Below are 19,508 nucleotides of genomic sequence, written 5' to 3' on the forward strand. Positions count from 1 at the left end.
TAAGGTCATGGGTTAGAGAGAGAGATAAGATAAAGAGTTAAACCAAAGTTTCTCAACCTTTGGGTTGTGAGCTCTCTGGGGGGATTTTTACCTTCTGAATTTATAAAATTCTGTGCAGATATAGCACTTTAAGAATAACAATTAAAGTGGAAAAAAAAAATAAAAATAATAATGATTAAAAATTGACCTTGAAAATAGTTGCAAATTTTGCATGTTTTTAAAATAATTTTCTGATCAAAAAATGTATCAACTTTTCATCAATATTTAATAATAACCAGACATACATTTCTGCACAGTGTTTTCTTTAATTTAAACAATTCTAGCAAGTCCAACAAAATAATGAATAAGGCAATGTAAAAGATAGTTTAAACAAACAGAATAATCAAATATAAAAATAAAATTAAAACAATAAACCTACCAAAAAAAACTTCTCTTATCTCTGTGCTCTTTCATAAGCAAGGACTTAAAATACAAAATGCCTGTGCGACCTTCTTGTGCTGTATTATCTAAAATATATGTGAACTACAGACAAGTATTAAGCAAAACACTGATTTACAAGGTGGCAGGTGGCCTAGAGCCTATCCCAGGGGACTCCTAGATGTGATACACCCTGGACAAGGTCCCAGGGGAGGAATTGGACACGACTTAATTAGGGAGAAAATCGGGAAAAATTTAAGAAATAAAAAAATAAAATAAAAACTATTTCAGTGGTCTTGACAATATGATAATGGATAGATGGAAACCTATAAAAGAGGTGCCCGACTTGTGCATCTTTTATTTCGAAGTCAGATTCTGTCATGGACCCTGCAGGAGAAGGGTTTGCCCTTTTAATGTTATTGCTACAGCAGAATGTTCGTATACAACAAGTATAGTAGATATATTGAATAGTAGAGCAACTATATTTTTGTGATTAACAATGTTTCTTATTGCAAATATAAATAAAATTTTAATGTAACTTATACAATGTGCTTTTATTGTAAAAAGAATTTAACGAAACTTGGTGTATGAATATTATATTAGAGTATATGAAAGAAATTTTACTCATGTTTTACAAAGTTTTGAATGAAATGAAATGATCGAACCACAGATATTTTAGATTAAGAGGTCATAAATTTGCATCGGTGCAGATTCGGTACCAAATTCGGCTTAGTGGACTGAGAGTACTGTATAAGCAAAACGCTGATGATCAATATATTTTTATTATACAGCTTGTAGTAAACCATACGGTCACAAAGATATTCTACGGTGAACTGTGCTGCCAGCATTTTTTTATTTATTGTGTAACTGATGACGTGGTGGTAGCAATCCCATCATCTAGCAATTAATATTTTTTGAATGCATCAAACCTTCTTTAGGTCCAGTCAGTTATCCAATTTAATGATAAATACCCACAGAAGCATTGTGTTTATACACTACAGTTGTCAATAAACTACATGAAATTATTAACACTTTGTTATAAAACGGTTAGGGGTAAAAAGGCAGGTTACAGCAGGCTAAGCTTTAAGTTCAGTAGGATAGATAATCAGTATTAAATGCATTTTCAAAGTACAATATTTTGACATAAAATGGGGTTTATCTGAAAGTAACACCACTATAACTCCAGGACCGTCAAGATCTTTAGCATTTAAATGAGCTCTATTTCAAATTCAAACTTTTACTTTTAACTAGGACAGAGTAAAAGAATAAATAAGAGCAAAATTTGTTGGACAAACAGTAATGTATATTTATAATAATCTTATAGCAGTACAAATATTTGCAAACATGCATAAAAGCACAAACGTATGGTCCATGCCATTTGTTGATTCAGTTTCAGGGTTAATGTCCTGGTGTGCACAGAATAAAAGAACTGAAAAAAGTTAATCTCTCAACATCATCGCCTGAACTCAATAAGCTGTAGTGTTAAAGCTTGTTGTAAACAAAAAACTTGGTGAAATTATACATGACAATCAACTATGATGCATTAACCTGAAGGAATACAGAAACATGCATTAACGTGTTTTTAATAAACTAGAATAGCAATAAAACTAAATCATAAGTATTGAAGTATACCATTTTATGGTGTAAAGTTATAATGGTTGTTAATTTTTTTTTTTTTACAATATGACTGTTTTGATTTAGTATAAATCAGTAAATAAACTCGGGTGTATTCATAGTCCAAACAGGTTGAGAAACCTCGACTTAACTCCCTTTCTGTGGGTAGGAAGTGAAAAGAAAGCCTGGACTGAGCATGCTCACTAAATCAATGCTAATCATAATCAGGAGTTGCTTGCAACTAGTTAAAGTTAGAGCAAATTTGCCAAATATTTAAAGCAAAAGAGCAAAGAATTGGAAGTAACAGTAATGCAAAATGCAGAATCTACAGTTTTGTTTATTAAGGTCGGACGTTCTCCTTACTGTAACCACTAGACACATCATGTAGCACTATCATAAGCAAATGTGTGCAGAAGTAACCTGATTTATTTAAGGCAAGAGAGATAAAGAGGCAGAGGTGGACTATTCAAGAATCTGACCAGTTTAGAATGGCTAGCATAAGATATTTGTGTCTACAGTGAATGAATAAATGGATGGATGGATGGATGGATGGATTGATCGGAGTGCTTTAAAAGAATGACATAATTACAGAAATGTCAAGAATACAAGAACCACTTACTGCTAGAATTTCCATTTGCTAAGCAAAGGGGAGGAACAGGTCACCGTAAGAACAAAAACAGAAGAGGATGGAGAAAAAAACATTAGTCAGAGTAATAACTTCCAAACCACAGAGAAAGAAAGAGAGAGAGAACAGAGACAGTTGCAGTGGATTTTATCATGACCAGAAAATAGATCACAGCTAGATAAATGCAAATAAAATTACAAAAGCAGACTTATATCATCACATATCTTCTTCGGGAAAAATAACAACAAACAACATGGTCTAAGAGAGATCAAGATTATGAGAGAGAAAGGATTCCTGGAAAGGAAATTGAAGTACTGATATCCATGTGTACGTGACAGTTGTGTTCAGTAGGTAAGTAAACAAAACCAAATAAAGAAATAATATGATATAATACTATACATTATGTGTGCTTGTATTGTTTTCGGGGACAAATGAAAGCTTAAAAGTGCGACAAGAATTAAAAACATGTTAAGCAAGTGAACATGCTTTTCTTAGAGCTCTGGAAAACTTGTATTGCAAGATTTTGAGATTATATACGATTATACAGATCTACACATAGATTTAATTTAACAAGGTTTTAGATTTTTTTGGCAAACTGTACTTCACAGGTGCTCTCCCTCTAATCTGACTGAGCTTGTGACTTAAAGCTGTACAGTATTCGCTGCCAAAAGTGCTCCTGGCCAAAGGGCCTAAGGTGTAAGGAGCAGCTTCAGCAACAGGCTGCTGTCACTGACCTGCTCCACTGACAGACTGAGGAGGTCATTCCTCCCCCATGCCATGAGACTGTTTAACCGCACACGTGGGAGTCAGGCCACAGCATAACATCCTTACTATATGCACAAAACCACTGACTTTGCACAATAATATGCACAGGAGCTTTTACTTATTTTTATTAGTTTTTTTTTTTATTTGTTTATAGGATTGTTTTTACCTTATTTTTAAATGTAACTATCTGTGGACTCCTGTATCTGTGAATTTCCCCATGGGGATGAATAAACTAAGTAAGTATTTATATATCTACACTATCTATCTACTCTATCTAATCAAATTTAATCTTTTGGCCTGTTTTGCCAAAATGGGTGGCCAAATTTTATAATTTTGACCTGGAAATATGTTTCTTGGGTGCATAACAAAATCTCAGCTAATTTTAGTTATAGTTTCAATAGCTGTCAAATTTTGAGATTATTAAACTCAATACGGTACTTGATTCACACAATTATCATTGATTACTCTGGGTTTTTGACAGCTCATCCAGTTCATATACTGTACAAAAAGTTCAGCTGGTAGACAAGATGGCAAACTCCTCTCACATCCTGTATGATAAAATCAGCTAAAAAGTGTAAAGAGCTATTCAAGGGAGTGGGCAACGTGAGATAAAACCCTGGATTAAGGTTTAGTACTAATTATTTGTTTTTATCAGTACATTAGCGGGATTTTCTAATGTGATTTGGCAACCTTGTCATGGACGAAGGGAAGTTGACAGACGTCAATTCAAAGTTCGTGAGCATAGCTAATGTTAGAACTGCTTTTGCACGTGGATAACCAACACTGATTGTCCAACTTTTGATGCTGAATAACTGCTTTCTTATAATATGAATTTGTTGTATTTGTTTATATTATATGAATTTCTAAATAAATTCTTACTCCAAATGGCCCCCAGTTCATAATATATGGCCATAAAAGCTGACGACAGGAGCTTAGTAATGTCTTCATTATGCAAAGTTCTGAGATGCTAACAGAGTTAATTTAAAATTGCATCGATACATGCAGAATAAAAATTATATTTAGATATTATTTACCAAAACACTTTAAGGACCAGTGAAAGATTGATAGCAATGCTGCATGCTTTTTTTAAGTCGCTTCATGGTCTGTCTTTTAGTAATATAAATTATAAGCTGAAGAGAGAAAATTAAATCAGGGAGAGGGGATGTGACATTACAAGATCAGAAGTGTGCATTTACTGTATGTGTGTTATGCTTTGAGAGGTTGATGGGCACTGCGTTAGGCCAGGTTTATACTTCTGCAAGGAGTATTTACGTATTAATACAGGATGGAGATTTACATCTTTTCACGTCCTCGCATAACAGAGTCGCTGTTGGTATTTATGGTGCTCTGTATCCCATGGCATTCATGTGAACACTGGCTGGGGACAAAGTGTGTATGATGTAAAGAGTGTATGTACTCAGAGTCCTGTGCATGCATAGACATTCTTCTGTGGGCTTCAATCAAGGATTACAGAGTAAACGTACACTCACGTTTGTACAATATGTCCATTAACAACTTAACTAAGTTTATCATTTGATAAATTGTTTGCTACAGGCTACATTTTGGCCATGACACTCTCATTAAAGCTGGAAGCACAGCACCCACAAGAGACAAAGCAACTTAAGTGTAAAAAAGCCAAATTTTAAGAACTAAAAGTCCCTGACAAAAATGTCAAATAAGTCATCTATAAATATCAACACTAATGAGTAGATTAGGGTTTTTCCCCTGCTGCATTTCATATTTATGTCTCACACAGAGATATGGTCACATTATTGAATAATTGTATATAAAGGGCAAGGCTTCATACCAGCTGCACCTCTTTATAACCATCAACTGAATCCTGCAGTAAAGCACATTACTGTATTTATTTTTCTAATGTTGTCTCATAAAAAATCTATTATGTTTGTTATTCTGTGATTGAAAGAACTGTGGATTTAAATGTTAAATACTTCAACGCATGAGACACTTTATACTGCTTAATATAGATGAGTAAAAAAGTGGAAACTGTTTCCATGAGAATCCACTTTGTTTCTTCATTAGCATTTTACAAAATGTTTTGCCTGTTATGCTTTTTGTTTATTATTCTTGCTATGAAACATTGGCTTTCCCATCTGTTACTCTCACTGCCTCTTCATAAATTCTGGTGTTGTTGATACTGCCCCCTAATGGACACACTCATGTTACATACAAGTATAAGACCTCCCAACGACACCCTGACAAGCACGACTCACAGGACGTATAACCCAGCTCCTAGTGTTTGCTCTATGTCTAGGAGTCAGTTCAGATTTCGGGGTGTGTGTTACCTGAGCTTGAGTGGTTGGTCGACGGCTGCTGTCTTTATCCCCGAAGGTCTTTCTGCAATTCTCCAACCACTGTGGAGAAAGAGACGACAGGACCGAAGTGAAGAGTAGCAGTTAAAAAATTAAACCACTCATCTGCACGAGGTTAAACCAAGTGGTCACGCACAACAACATGCCAATTATTGTCAAAAATAGTTTAATGATGTTGACCTGCTTTTAGGAAAAAAAGGCATAAAATCTCCTCTGTGTATATTTTTAAATAAAAGTTCAGGTTAAATGGGAAAATAGCAATAATTGTAGCAGAAACATTCCCATGGAGATAGTAATGAGTGTGTAAACAGGGGTAGGTATAATAAATACATATACATATTTAATATATTATATATATATATACATAATACATATTCAAATAAATACAAATACATACAGTAGTCTGTTTCAGTGAGGCTCAATAGTTCAATGTGTCGCATTCAATTAACAATCTTTTTTCCTTAACCCTCCCATCAGAACAATCCTTCCTTCCCTTTTCTTTTCTCTCTCTTCCGCCCCTTTAGCCATATAACTGATTATGAGGCTTGTTCAGGCTATTCTTAGCTCCCAAACGCAATTGCTGGGTGGGAGCTAGCGGAAACTGATGCTGGCTAAACTCACTCACATCCTGAGATACCGAGGATGATTTAATGTCTTGAGCTACAACCATGCAGATGACCGTGATATTTATCTGCCTGCATGCTCAGCTTCATCTCTCTCTCACTTTTTTTTCACAAAGCCTTAAATCTATAAGACCATTCAAGTGACAACAAACAGGCACCTGTGACAACAAACAGGCAATCTTTAACCTGGAGTTTGCTTAAGGACTAAAAACTTGGATGCACAGCCTTTTGTATATAGAAAATGGGATATAATTTATATGAAGCTGGTCTAAAGAGACAGAGAGTTGTTAGCACAAATGAATGCGTGTTGAAAATGGTTATCACGCATAGACACCCGACGCTCACCTGCTCGGCTGCTTCTCTTTTGCCGTTGTATGTGTCCAGGTGCTCCTGCAACTCCAGTATGCTGAATTTTAAGGTCTCCAAGAGCCCACAAGAAACCAGCTGTAACAAACACATCCAGACAAATATATACTAATGAAGTTAAATATCACGTGTCAAGCGCTAGGTTCTCTACAATCTAGAATATCTGTAAGTAGAAATTTAACTGGACTAATTTTAGTGTTTAATATTAAACATTTTAAGAAAATCTATTGTTTAAAATGAAGGAAAAACTTGTTAATATTTTTTATTGCAACTGTGATTAGCAGTAAAGCCAGCAGAGGAATTTTAAGTATAAAAACCTGCTAACTATTTTTCGAAACCTTTAAAGGTAAAAAAAAAGTTTCCCTTTTATTGCATATTTGCTATGACCTCTCTCTAAGAACAAATGTTTGATGTAAGGAAAGCTTCAAACTTACAGTTTCGGCATCCAGTAAGACTGTAGGGCACTGTGAGCAGGAGGTCATGACCTCAAGGGAGCTGAGGAACTGGTTTCCCATTCGCTGGAGCCCATCACTGAGGAAACGTACTGAAGCATGGGTAATGGAGTCGAATTTTCTTTGAATGTGCTGGAAAGGGGAAAAGAGTATTTTATTTATATACATACAAACATGTACTGTATATATATATACACATGTTTGTGGGAGCCAGTTTATGCGTAATGCTGCCTATAACAAACACACCTGGAAGAGACGAGAGAAGACGTGAAAAGTATGGACAGCACAGGATCCGTCTGTATCTGATAGCATCTGGTTGACATGGCAACGCCAGGCATCCTCCTCGTCATCATAGGAGACAGGCTGGAATGCTGCCAGGATGACGGACAGAAATGGAGATGGGGGTGGAGAGGACTCGAGCTCAGGGAAACCATCTGCGTCACCTTCATCCTGACTGCATACACACACAAACAAAAATCAGGACCACAGTCCATCTCACAATTAATCCCACAGACACACATCCTCATAATCATATCTCTCTTATACACACATTTATAAGAATTTATGACAGAAGAGAAAACAACCAAACAAACAAAACCCTGACAGCATGCTCTGTCTCTCTCGGATTCCACACTGCCCCCTAGTTTCTCCCTCTCTCTCTCATTCCCTCACTTCCTCTTACTACCCTCATAACCACCCCCTCCCCCTCCCTCGCCTCCTTCCTACTGCAGATGCTCTGTGCTGCAATGTAGTTTTAGCCCGGACATACCGCAGAAGAAAAACATCTCCACTGCTCTCTCTTACTGTATAAGCACATGCACACATAACCAGCATGCACACACACAAACACACACACACTTACTTACAGGCCGGAGGGGCCAAATATCTTGATAAAGCAGATGGAGTAGAAGTATTTAAAGCCTGCGTTGCTGAGTGGCATAAAGGACATCTTTATCTTCATTCTCATCCTTAAAAGCAGCCTCCTCTCCTCACTCTACCCCAGCACCGCTTCAACTTACTGTCTCTTTGGCATGCTACCTGTCCCTCTGTGCAGTATCCATACTCACTGTCCCTTTCTATGTCTTCTATTATTTTTCTCACTCTCTCCCTCTCTCTCCATCTCACACTCACTGTGAGCGATACTGTGCTGCTTTATCAATCGATTTTATTTTCCCCTCACCCCACCCCCAACGCACACGGAGGCACTTTTATATGTGCGAGATGGATCCCCGGCACACATTACACTCAGACAGAGCAGATATCAACCCTCCATTGTTACTGTATGCTTCACTGGAACACAGGTTAAAACTGCAGTACTGCATTTAAATGCTGTTAATCAATCATAACGCCTGCATCTCCTAAGAGAGAAAGCAACTGATGAGAAGCTTTTTGCTTTAGCAGTTTTATGGCAGTTTGGGGACTAACTCTTTCTGTGCTGGCACGAGCTATAGTCACATCAACTCATTTGCTAAAGCAATGAAAAAAAAAAAAAAAAAAAAACATTGGCCAACCTTGAAACCAATGTCCGGGTGCCACAGACACACCTGGATTAAAGCCAATTATATGCACAGCCAGGACTTTACTAAAATAGTTTCTGTCAATGGTCTATTGGACTAGCTCTCACAAAATGTACAATAAATAAAAACCAATCAATAAAGACAAATCTTTTACATCAACTAAATAATGACTTCATCACACATTTCAGACCCTCAGTGATTTTAAATTCTCAAATCTGACGGGTCAGATGGTGTGTTATTTTCGTGTTGCTCAAATAGCAGTTGTGGCCATAACAAGAACAAGTTTATATTATATTTGTAACTGTTTCCACAGACACTGACGTTAGAAGATGTTTAATGTTTATGGAAGGAATCTCTGGTAACAGTAATGTTGTCCCATCATAGGAAAGTCTTCCGTACGTAGAAGAGTTTTATGCTTTCCTTTTTCTTTTGTGTTGTTAAACGTAAAAATACAGTTAAACCTTGGATTGCAAGCATAACTTGTTTCGAAAGTGTGCTTGTAATCCAAAACACTCCGATATCAAAGTGAATTTCCCCTTAAGAAATAATGGAAACTCATAATTTATTCCACAACCCAAAAACATTCATCTAAAAATTATTAGCACAAAATATAAAGTAAAAATAAAACAAATTAACATGCACTTTACCCTTGAAAAGAATTGTAGCTGGCATGAGACAAAAGAGGAGAGGAGCAGGGGGTTACTGTCTCACACACACACAGACAGAATCACTGATCTCTAATCTTTTTGTGTGACTTTAACAAAGCATTTCTCTAATCACTCTTGCTTTTGCTTCCTTTTGAAGATTTCGTGGAAAGTGACATTACATTCATTAAACAGATTCATCTCTCGCACCGCTACAGCCTTTTCCTTCATGGGGGGCCATTGATGCAGTATAGTTACTAAAGAACAGTCACACAAAAAAAAAAAAAGAAGGAAAGGAAAAACTATTGGTTCAGTTGTAATCATGTAACGCTCGGCAGACAAAGTATTTAGGTATTACTCGTATTTCAAGACCTTGATTGTTTATTCAGTTAAATTTCTTTTGCTGATTTTGCAAAACACTTGCAGACCAAGTTACTCGCAATCCAAGGTTTCACTTAATGTTATTTTAGATGTGAAAGAGAATGAGAAAGATTATTATTATTATTTAAATATCCCCCCCCCCGATTTTCTCCCTAACTTAGTCGTGGCAGCCGACCGCATCTTTTTAAACTGTTCGGGGCGGAGTAACACACTCGGAGGAAAGCGCTAGTCGCTCCTTCCGCATGCGCAAGCTCACAGACGCCCCTGATTGTCTGTAGAGCCGTGATTAATGTGGGAGCACAAAGTACCTCTCACCCCTTACCTCTGAAGAAGCTAGGCCAATCAGCTCTCTCTAGACCTCCGGCTGTGAGATGTAACAGCATCACCTGGGGATCGAACCAGCGATCTCTGGCTGATAGGGCGAGCACTTTACCCTGCGCCACTCAGAGGCCCAATAAAAAAGATTATTTGCTGTCTACATCATTGCTGTAAACTCTTAATGTCCTTGTCATGTGAAAAATTTATTTTGCCTACTTAGAATATGGTAAAATGACAAACAATGGCTGTAAAACACTAGTACTGTATTCTCCTGTAGTTTTATAAACAATAACAAATATCCAATAAGAGCAGCCAATCTGACAAAGTCATAATGTGATCATATTATTTACAAGGTTTTTAATTTATATTCACATCAGATTGCAGTTTGTCTAATGACTAGGAACCCTGGTGGCTATCTGGTGTTCAGAGCACCACAGTCACATGTGACATACTTTATGTGCTTGGCAATCTATTTCACCCCCTCCCAATCACCAGAGAATGCCACAAGGTCACAAGAAACCTAAAGACGACTTGGAAAGGTGTTGGGAGAAGACTTAAGGCATGGGAAATAAGAAATGTCATCAGAAGATGGGCAACATGGACAAAGAACAGAGGATGACCTCATGCTCAGTGCTGTACTGAATGACAAGAACAGTTTACAGACTGCTCTGTGAGTGATATCCAACATCCATCTAGCAAGTTAACTTAATTAGAGGACCTAACCAAGAAGCTCCTAATGGGCTCTCAATGAATGAAGAATACTGCTTAAAAGCTGAGGCAAATATCAGCATGAGGCTCGAGGATCAATCAGGACTTATAAAAGTTTACCAAATATATAAATATCCAGCCTACAGAGCTTTCATAAAAGTCATAAAAAGCTAGAGTATGATCAACATAGCAAGTATTCATGTACCTTATGGAACACGTTAAGCTGTACATTACTAGATCAGACATCTCACCTGCTGCTCTCACTCACCTGGACATGCCAGAAAAGTCAGCCTCTTCTTCTTCGCACCTCTCATCGAGTTCCTTGAGTGCCAAAGTTACGTCCTCATCGCACACTGAGTCTGGTGCCGTCTCCTCTTCGCAAAGCGAGCCAGGAGGACTGTCAATGCCCAGAGATAAAGGAGCAGGGTCTGGGTCGTCAGGAGGGTCAGGGAGCTCACACAGCTCTGGGGGGTCTGAAGGTAAAGGCGGGGCACTGCAGAACCCCGTGTCCTCACTGACGCTGCTGCTCAACTCATCCACCGCCGTCACGCTGGAGTCCTAAAAATACGGAATGACTGTCAAGAACAGGGCACGGTTTCTCCGTTACAAACTTCATTTCTCTGTTACAAACACTGCTTAAAATAAACTTAAGTATATTTTTCAGATATTAAAAGCTATTTAAAAAAATGCATTCAGGTCTTTTAAGGAAAACAAATGTTTTCACCCTTCTTGGGTAAACACACAACTGCTTACTGTAGCCCATCCATCCAAAACGCGCTCTTATTATTAACTAGAGGCTTTGGTTTGCACAGTAGACACACTGACACATGGTAGCGCATTGTGCAAGTTTAAGTTAATTACTTTTTAACCTCCTTGACATTACCACCAGACTGACAGAATCAGAAAGATCCAATAAGAGGTCTGTAGTCATAAACTGACACTGATTAATATCAGGTAAGTGTTAATAATAAAAACATAAGCTAAAACCAGCTACAATAGGCCTGTCTAATTAGCTGACCAGGGTGTACACTTTTGTTTCAGCCTTGATATGTGTGTTGCACTTAAATTTCCCTTATTCAGAGAACGGTACTCAAACAGAGAGGTGCTCTGTCTAAGGTATTCCCACAGATGAAATAAACAGGACATGTGTGCGGAAGATAAAATATTATCTCGTAGGATGGTTGAAACGAAAGCAGGAAACGTGGTGAGAGCAATCACGTGTATGCGTCATTAAAACTATAGTGTGTATATATATATATATATATAAAGTATAGTGGTTCCCGTGGGATGCAACAGAAAAATGTTCATTTTCGGATCGGCTGTTCTTTCGGGGGGAGGGGTGATGTACTCCCACTAATCACAGAAACACTAACCAATCATGAATGTTTATGAGACGGTGACTAGCGCTTTCCTTTCAGTATGTTACACCTGTTTATTGCTGTGTTTGAGCAGCAATAAAAAAGGCTGGTGTCATGCCCTTCTGAAGAAACAAAAAAATTGTAACTAAGATTGAAAAAACACCCAGAATGCCTTTTTGCGAGAGAAATACAAGCCAATTAGCCTGAGGTCGAATCCTGGCCACACACAAGGGGAGGGACACTTAAAAGCAGCAAATTGCAAAACAGACCTGGTGTTCCATAGACTCTGATCCTTTTAGGAAAACAAAAGACATCAGTATATGAAGGAGCAGAGCTAATTTATCACTACACACTTGCGATGCAAATGAAACCTCTAGACTACAGCCATCGTAAATCACTTGCAACACTCCATGCTTAGACTAGTAATGAAATTTACAGTGTCAGTTCAAATGCAGGGGAAATAAAATCAAAATAAAACAAAACCCCCAGCATATAAACAAGAAGGTTCTGGTAGTTGACCACGTAAATGCTTACGTAAATGCAAGGCTGTTTAATTTGCCGTGCCGCACATCTGACCACAGTAAATTGCAGATCTAACAAGTCAAACCCGCTACACCTTTTATTTATATTAGAGATTAGTGACACCTATATTACTAAGTGTAAGTGAAAAGTGCTAGATTTTTGCTGCTTTAGTTTATTATGTTTCCTTTCTCAAGAGGTTAAATGTATTAACAGAAAAGCTGGTGGCAGTCAGCCATAGAAGGACTTGGTATTAAAGAAAGCTTTTAGGGGGGTTGACTGTAATGGAGAACCTGATGAGATTAATCAGACCTCATTACACTAAAAGCTGGAGGAATGACATTGGAAGATGTCCTTGGGCTAAATTTAAAACTGAACTAGGACTGACTGGACTTGGAGTGTTTAGAGGTGTCCGGATCATACAGTTAGAAGGAAATATTAAATGCTTCTTAATTTAAAGCAATTAATGCAGTTTTGAATAACATGGACCTGAGAGAGTTCTTTGACCTGTAAGTTTAAAAACCTATCTTAGATATTTACATTATCTAGAATTGTTCAAGAACATTTCTAAAGGATCCAAATCTTTGCATTTTTTAAGCACCCATTTACGAAGACCAAGTCCAGTGCTTAGTATGTGAATGATAATCATTTTTCTAAACAACCTCATGTTCACCTGCTTCCATGATTGCTGTGGAGAGACTGTTGTGGAATATGATGTACAGGTTCAGTGTGTGGCTTGGTGGTAGGTCAGTGGTTACGATGTTTGAAGGAGGGATGGGAAAATGTATAAAAATTGCTATTCACAAATGACACAAATTACGAGAGTGAGTCAAAAATACACAATGTGCAGGACACTTATATTAAACTTCTATTGTCTTATCAGCACTTTGCGTTCAAGGCTACTGTCTCCCCAGTCACTGCTGTGCCGGACTGAACATATTACATCAGTTCATTTGTTACTGATGTGCAAGCAAAAATGGATGCACCACTTGTGATTTGCACGAAAGAAGAGCAGCGCGCAGTGATCAGTTTTTTTGTGGTGTACCTCCTGCTGAAACAACTCAAGAGCATAAACAAAAGCATTTGGTTATGAAAAATGATGCATCTGCCTTTCTAAAAGTTAATTTAAATAAATTCTACATCTAGGGTGCGGATCATTTTTAACTCACAATTGTATATTGTGATATGCAGTGTAGTCTCATTGCATCCTCAGTTACCTTTTAAGTTTGCGGTTACAATAACAGACAGTCATCCATAGACAGTGCTTTGCCTCGTGTATCTTTAATGATGGATATGGTAATATTTAATTTTTATTTGTTTTATAGCTTAGGTTACGAAACAGAAATATAAAAAATATTATTTGCACTATGATTTTGCTGCATGTATTGTTTTTTTTAGTTCGCATAAACAAACCATTGCAAGAAAAGGGAAAAAGAAAAGAAAATCGTATTGAATCGTGAGCATCATATTATGTATTGATTTGTATGGAGACAAAAGCACATAGTCTTAACCCCTTTGTCAGACATATGACTGAGAGGTCAAAAGTTCAAGCCCCCAGCACATTAATAAGGGCATGGATACGGGCATCTGCCAAAGGCCATAAATGGAATTCGAATGGACCAGTACACTTTACTTTACACTTTATATGTCTGGTGTCTAACTGGTTGGCTTGGAAGCTAGAATATAAAATAAAGTGTTAGTTACACAGATTTAGTATGAATAGCAATATAAAAAAATTTAAATAAAAGAAGTTCTACATGACACAATGTGAAAAAAAATCTAAAGTCATTCATCCATCTGTGGGTTGGGAATGCACAAACCATGACAACTGTCATATTAGATGACATGGATCTTTGGGGATCACTGTAATAAAGTTACTGCAGCAAAAAAAAAAACAGTTAAATAAGTGTTAGTTAGTTAGATGCGGTAGGAAGCAATGCAAAGCTTGTTAGTGAAAATTACCCTAATACTGTGTTAAGTTTTTTTTTAATACTCACACTTGCATGCTGCTCCGGGCTAGGATGTTTTGTTCGATGAGGCTTTAAGAATTAATTTCTGTGCTTTGGTTTATTCTCTCAATCCAGTTTTAGCACAGCTGGCCTGAGGTGTTTCATTCCTACTAGCAGCAATCTTCACCCAAATCAACTGAACTGACAAGCAAGCCCCACCCACACACAGGGTTCGTACAGTTTGCTGAAATGTTTTACATTTTGTTTGTTTCCTTGATCCGTAAACCAAACGTTTGTTAATTCTTGTGATGTCAATTCCATCATGCAAAAACATAACTCTAGTTGTATTTACATTCTTAAGATCATTTGATTTTAATATACAACAAGTGTTGTTTTTGTATGTGGCACATATTATAACTGTTCATATGGAACTGTCAACGCGAGTTGCTTTCATCCCCTTGGCGTAACGCCAGTTTAACTTACAGCAAACTTTTCTTAATATTCTGTCTGAATTTCAAGCATCTGTACGAACTCTGCACTCTGCAAGAAATTACTGACCTACTGCAACAATTACGTCAATGAGAAAGCATTTACTGCATCACTTTGAAAACAGGAAAAGAAAAAAGCAGCAGAAGACTTTTTCTGTGTCACTGATTCGACACAGTGAGCTAGCTAACAGGGATTATAATGCATTGTAATGGTGTTGCACAGGATAAAATTTTAAGACCATTACTATATAACACCATGAATCCCTGATAGCTAATAATAAAGTCAAAGGTCTGGGATACCCTTTAACAGCTGTAAAGACAAGTCAGGCACACCAGAAAAAAAACACCAACCATAGATAATAGGCAACAGCTAGAAAGCACCCGTGCACCAGAATTTATTCAGGCTCCTGATTGATCCCACCTCAGGCAGCTGGCTGATATTGCTGTCAGAATGCACGGCCTCATGGATAGGGCTGTCTGGGCGGGGCAACAGCGGGGTGGGCAAAGCCTCCTCAGTGAGGACACTACTGGAAGACTCCTGAGACTGATGTAGGGAATCCATGTGATTGGACGTGGCGTCATCTGTAGCAGAGTCACTGTTGAGCTATATGAAGACACAGAGGGTACATTTTTTATGTATATTAGTATATTCACTTCTATATTCACAGGCTAGATTTACATATTTGTTCTACAGATACTTCTGAATTATCTTACTTTGCATGCAAAACATGCTACTGTTGTGCAGAAACTAAGAATTATAAGCCTGACTGTTATAGCCAAACCATTACTTTTGCTAGCATTTACAACCTACTCCAGTGTATGTCCAATTAAATATCTCAGTCATTGTTTTCATCACGACATGCTGCATGCTAGCAGATAGAATAGAATTTATAGAATAAAGCTGGGAAAAAAACACCTTAATGTTGCTTATACACAGCAGGGAAAGAGTAGGAGTTGAAAAAGGAAGTGGAGCTTCCACCATAAAGCATAAAAAAAGCAAATTTCTGGCCACTGTTCTGGTCAGCTCAGCTGATACAAGCTCGGCTGGTGCGCCACCGCAAGCAGAAAGTAGTTAGAGTAAGGCTACTAAAAGCCTAGAAATATGAATTAAATATAGATGACGCATATAAATGCTTGTGTGTGTGTGTGTGTGTGTGTGTGTGTGTGTGTGTGTGTGTGTGTGTGTATACAGGGGCGGACTGGCCATTTGGAGCACCGGTTTTCCCCGGTGAGCTACTGGTCAGTGTGTATCATGTTGTATACCACAGTATGTATGTTTGTTGCCCTTTAAGAGTTGCTGATGCGTGAGGAGGAGAGAACAGAGCAGGAGCTCAGGTGTGCTGTTCCCCCCCCGAAATGCTCCGAGTCACTAGAAAATGATGACTGAAAAACAGTCACTAAAATGATTCAAACTTCCCATCACTAGTGTGTTTGTGTGCGCATGCGTGTCATTGGACACCGTGCGTCACACACACAGACCCCTCCAACTTTCGCCTACACAGACACACACTCTTTCTCTCTGCTTTACACAGCAACACTGCTCTGTCGTAATTCTTTTCAAAGGTAAAGTAAGGTTAATTTGTTTTATTTTTACTTTACTTTTTTTTTTTTTTTTTTGGTTTATGAGTGTTTTTGCCTGCTTGCGGAACCAATTATGCTCGTAATCCAAGGTTCCACTGTATATATTTGGCAGATGTAAAGCATAAGTCTATGTTTTTTTTTTTGTTAGTCCGTTTTTATTTTATTATTATTATAACAGCTCCAAGAGCAACATGTTTGTGCACTTTCTAAAGATTTTAGTTCTGTTTTTGAATAAAGGGTTGGAAATGAATGCTTTTCTTGTTTTTTCATTTATTAATTGAAAAAAATAATCAAAGAAAGAATTTACCCATAAGAAATAATGAAAATGATTCGTTCCACAACCCAAAAACATTCATATAAAACATTTATACAAAACATAAAGCAAATATAAAACAAATTAACCTGAACTTTACCTTTAAAAAGAATTCTGACAGAGCATTGTTTCCATTAGTGTGTGTTTGTGTGCGTTTGTCTACGCGTGTGTGAAGCTAAAATAATCTCATCTTACACAGTAGCCCCCTGCCTCCTCTAAAATAAAAACAGGACGACTTTTTGGGGGGAGAGGAACTTCTTTAACAAGGAACCTCTCTAATGACACTTGCACACACTAATAGAATCACTGCTTTCAGACAGAGAGATACTCTTGATCTTAAAGGAGAAACTTCTCTACTTTCACTTGCTTTTGCTTTATGCGCGCACACACACGTGGTGACAGTGTTATAATAAACAGTACATGCGCACCTGGATGTTGACTATACAAGTGACGCAATGCGCATCGAGACTGAGCATGGAAGATGATTACCCATAATCCCACAGCACACGAGACAGAATAACCATTAGCTCAGTTGTGATCACGTGACGCTTGGGAGACAAAGTGCATGAGTACTATTTATATATCAAGCTGTCGCTCGTCTATTGAAAATTTTTTGCTCATCTGGCAAAATGCTCGCCAACCAAGTTACTCGCAATCCAAGTTACTCACAATCCACATACACACAAGCATTGCCATGCTTAAATAAAAGCATGCTTTTGTATATTTCAGATGTTTTTAAAGCCAAGTTCATGCTATAAAGTGTTTTAATTAGTCGTCAGGGAATCTCACGTGTTCATGCATATTTAGCAGTTCTAATAAAGTAATTAAAGGGAAAAAAAAAATCATGTACCGGTATATCTTTACTTACCACCAAAGAACAAAAAGCATGATCAAAAATAAGGGGTTTAAGAAAGGTACTTTGGGAAGGTGATGTACAGTGGGACAGTAGGCTTGGCTGGGCAGAAGAAGGGGGCAGGTAGAAGGTATTGGACAGAAGATGATTGGGTTTTGTGAGCTACGGGCAGAAGCAAGCGTCTAACCACCCACAGCAGAAACACGGCAGCATCTAAGCCCAGCTCGGCACAGACACACCATGCCGGCGGCCCGTGTAAACCAGAGGGCCCCGGATATTATAGGGGGGAAGGGGTTATAAGACTTACGAGATTGGAGCGGGTGAGAATCTGGCTAGCGCTCAGTACCTCCTCCTCAGATGACTCATCCGTATCTTCTTGGTTGGTCAGATTGAGGCTTGGCGTGCTGCCTGTGTACTGGCACTCCTGCAACGATGGCGTGTCCCCTTTGTCCATGCTGTCTAGAGAGCGCCGCCGCACGCCCCAGTTAAAATTATCCACGCTCTCACCCTGGGAAAAGTGATTACAGATATAAATGCTGGTCAGTGCACAGCAACACACAACATACAAATCTTTTTAGTTAAGTCTGTCATTCTTTAAAATTTTTGATGAAAAGCATGTGCATGGAAAGAACAAAAGAAATACATCCACTCTCAACAAGAAACACTGAGAAAGAAATAATAATGGGTCCATGATTTTAAGACAGAGAGAGAGAGAGAGACACAAACACAAACGCAGAACCACAAAAAAAAAACATGATGCAACAACCTTTCAAATTTGATTTGGATAGTAATTAACTGTTAATTAATCCTGTAACTGTAATTAACTGTTAATTAATCCTGGTATAATTTGATAAACTCACGATAAGTTACTAGTTCAAGCGGAATGTCAAGTATCGTAATGCTTACAAACCATTAGGAATCTAAGCCTAATTAAGTTTAAACAGATTAAAGATGTACACAGGAACGCCATGAAACAAGAAACTTGGTGGTGTTGGTTTTATTTCATACGAAACACCTTATAACCAAGCACTGAGTGACGGCACTCCACAATCCACAGCCTGACATAAAGACTTACCTGCATCTCCTGAACGCAAGAAAAGGAAAGAAAACAACAACAGCAGGGTTAGAGGCAAAAGTCAGAAAGACCAGAAAAAAAAAATGCATACCGTCAAAAAAAAAAAAAAAAAAAAAAAAAAAAGGTTTGACCAGCACCTTCTTACCATCTGTACAGAAAATCACTGTTTCAAATAAATGACAAAACTAGGAGTGGTTCGAATGAGTCATTTATTATGAATGAGTTATTTATGAATTTGGTCTTTTATTAATATTACTCCTCACATAACATGATCCTAATAATAATTATTATTTCATTCATCATTATCCATGATGATAATCATTCTGTCATCGATGCCCTAAACATTGTTCCGAGTCAACTTACATTCCTTGTTGAAGTTAATCAATTCCAGGAAGCTAAAGCGATTTATAGAAGACAGCTAGCGGTGTGACACCTGTAGTGCAAGGTCCCCATGTTTATTTTAATACTCATGAGCGAGCTTGCCTTATAATGAAATATGAGGTTTAAGTATTACACACCACTGCTACATAAGAATATGAAAAGAAAATGTAGTTTAGACTTCTTATTATTATTATTTAAGTTAAAAACTGTGCATGTCTAATGTTATTTTTA

General features: G+C 37.7%; 1 protein-coding gene across 9 annotated transcripts in view; it reads right to left on the minus strand.

Moving 5' to 3' along the window:
* Window positions 1–19,508, minus strand: part of fryl (furry homolog, like) — a 99,746-nt gene that overhangs the window by 4,027 nt on the left and 76,211 nt on the right. For 6 of the 9 annotated variants that reach the window (XM_053489055.1, XM_053489049.1, XM_053489052.1 and 3 more), the window contains 8 exons: window positions 18,129–18,329; window positions 15,496–15,678; window positions 11,029–11,318; window positions 7,439–7,646; window positions 7,175–7,324; window positions 6,720–6,818; window positions 5,725–5,793; window positions 2,651–2,668 (listed from right to left, as the gene is read on the minus strand). In XM_053489055.1, coding sequence (XP_053345030.1) covers window positions 2,651–2,668; window positions 5,725–5,793; window positions 6,720–6,818; window positions 7,175–7,324; window positions 7,439–7,646; window positions 11,029–11,318; window positions 15,496–15,678; window positions 18,129–18,329 — 1,218 coding nt within the window. The remainder of the gene's footprint in view (window positions 1–2,650; window positions 2,669–5,724; window positions 5,794–6,719; window positions 6,819–7,174; window positions 7,325–7,438; window positions 7,647–11,028; window positions 11,319–15,495; window positions 15,679–18,128; window positions 18,330–19,508) is intronic. The other 3 variants (XM_053489050.1, XM_053489056.1, XM_053489051.1) reach the window with 2 other exon arrangements.

Source organism: Clarias gariepinus, chromosome 27, assembly GCF_024256425.1.
Source record: "Clarias gariepinus isolate MV-2021 ecotype Netherlands chromosome 27, CGAR_prim_01v2, whole genome shotgun sequence".
Taxonomy (NCBI): Eukaryota; Metazoa; Chordata; class Actinopteri; order Siluriformes; family Clariidae; genus Clarias; species Clarias gariepinus.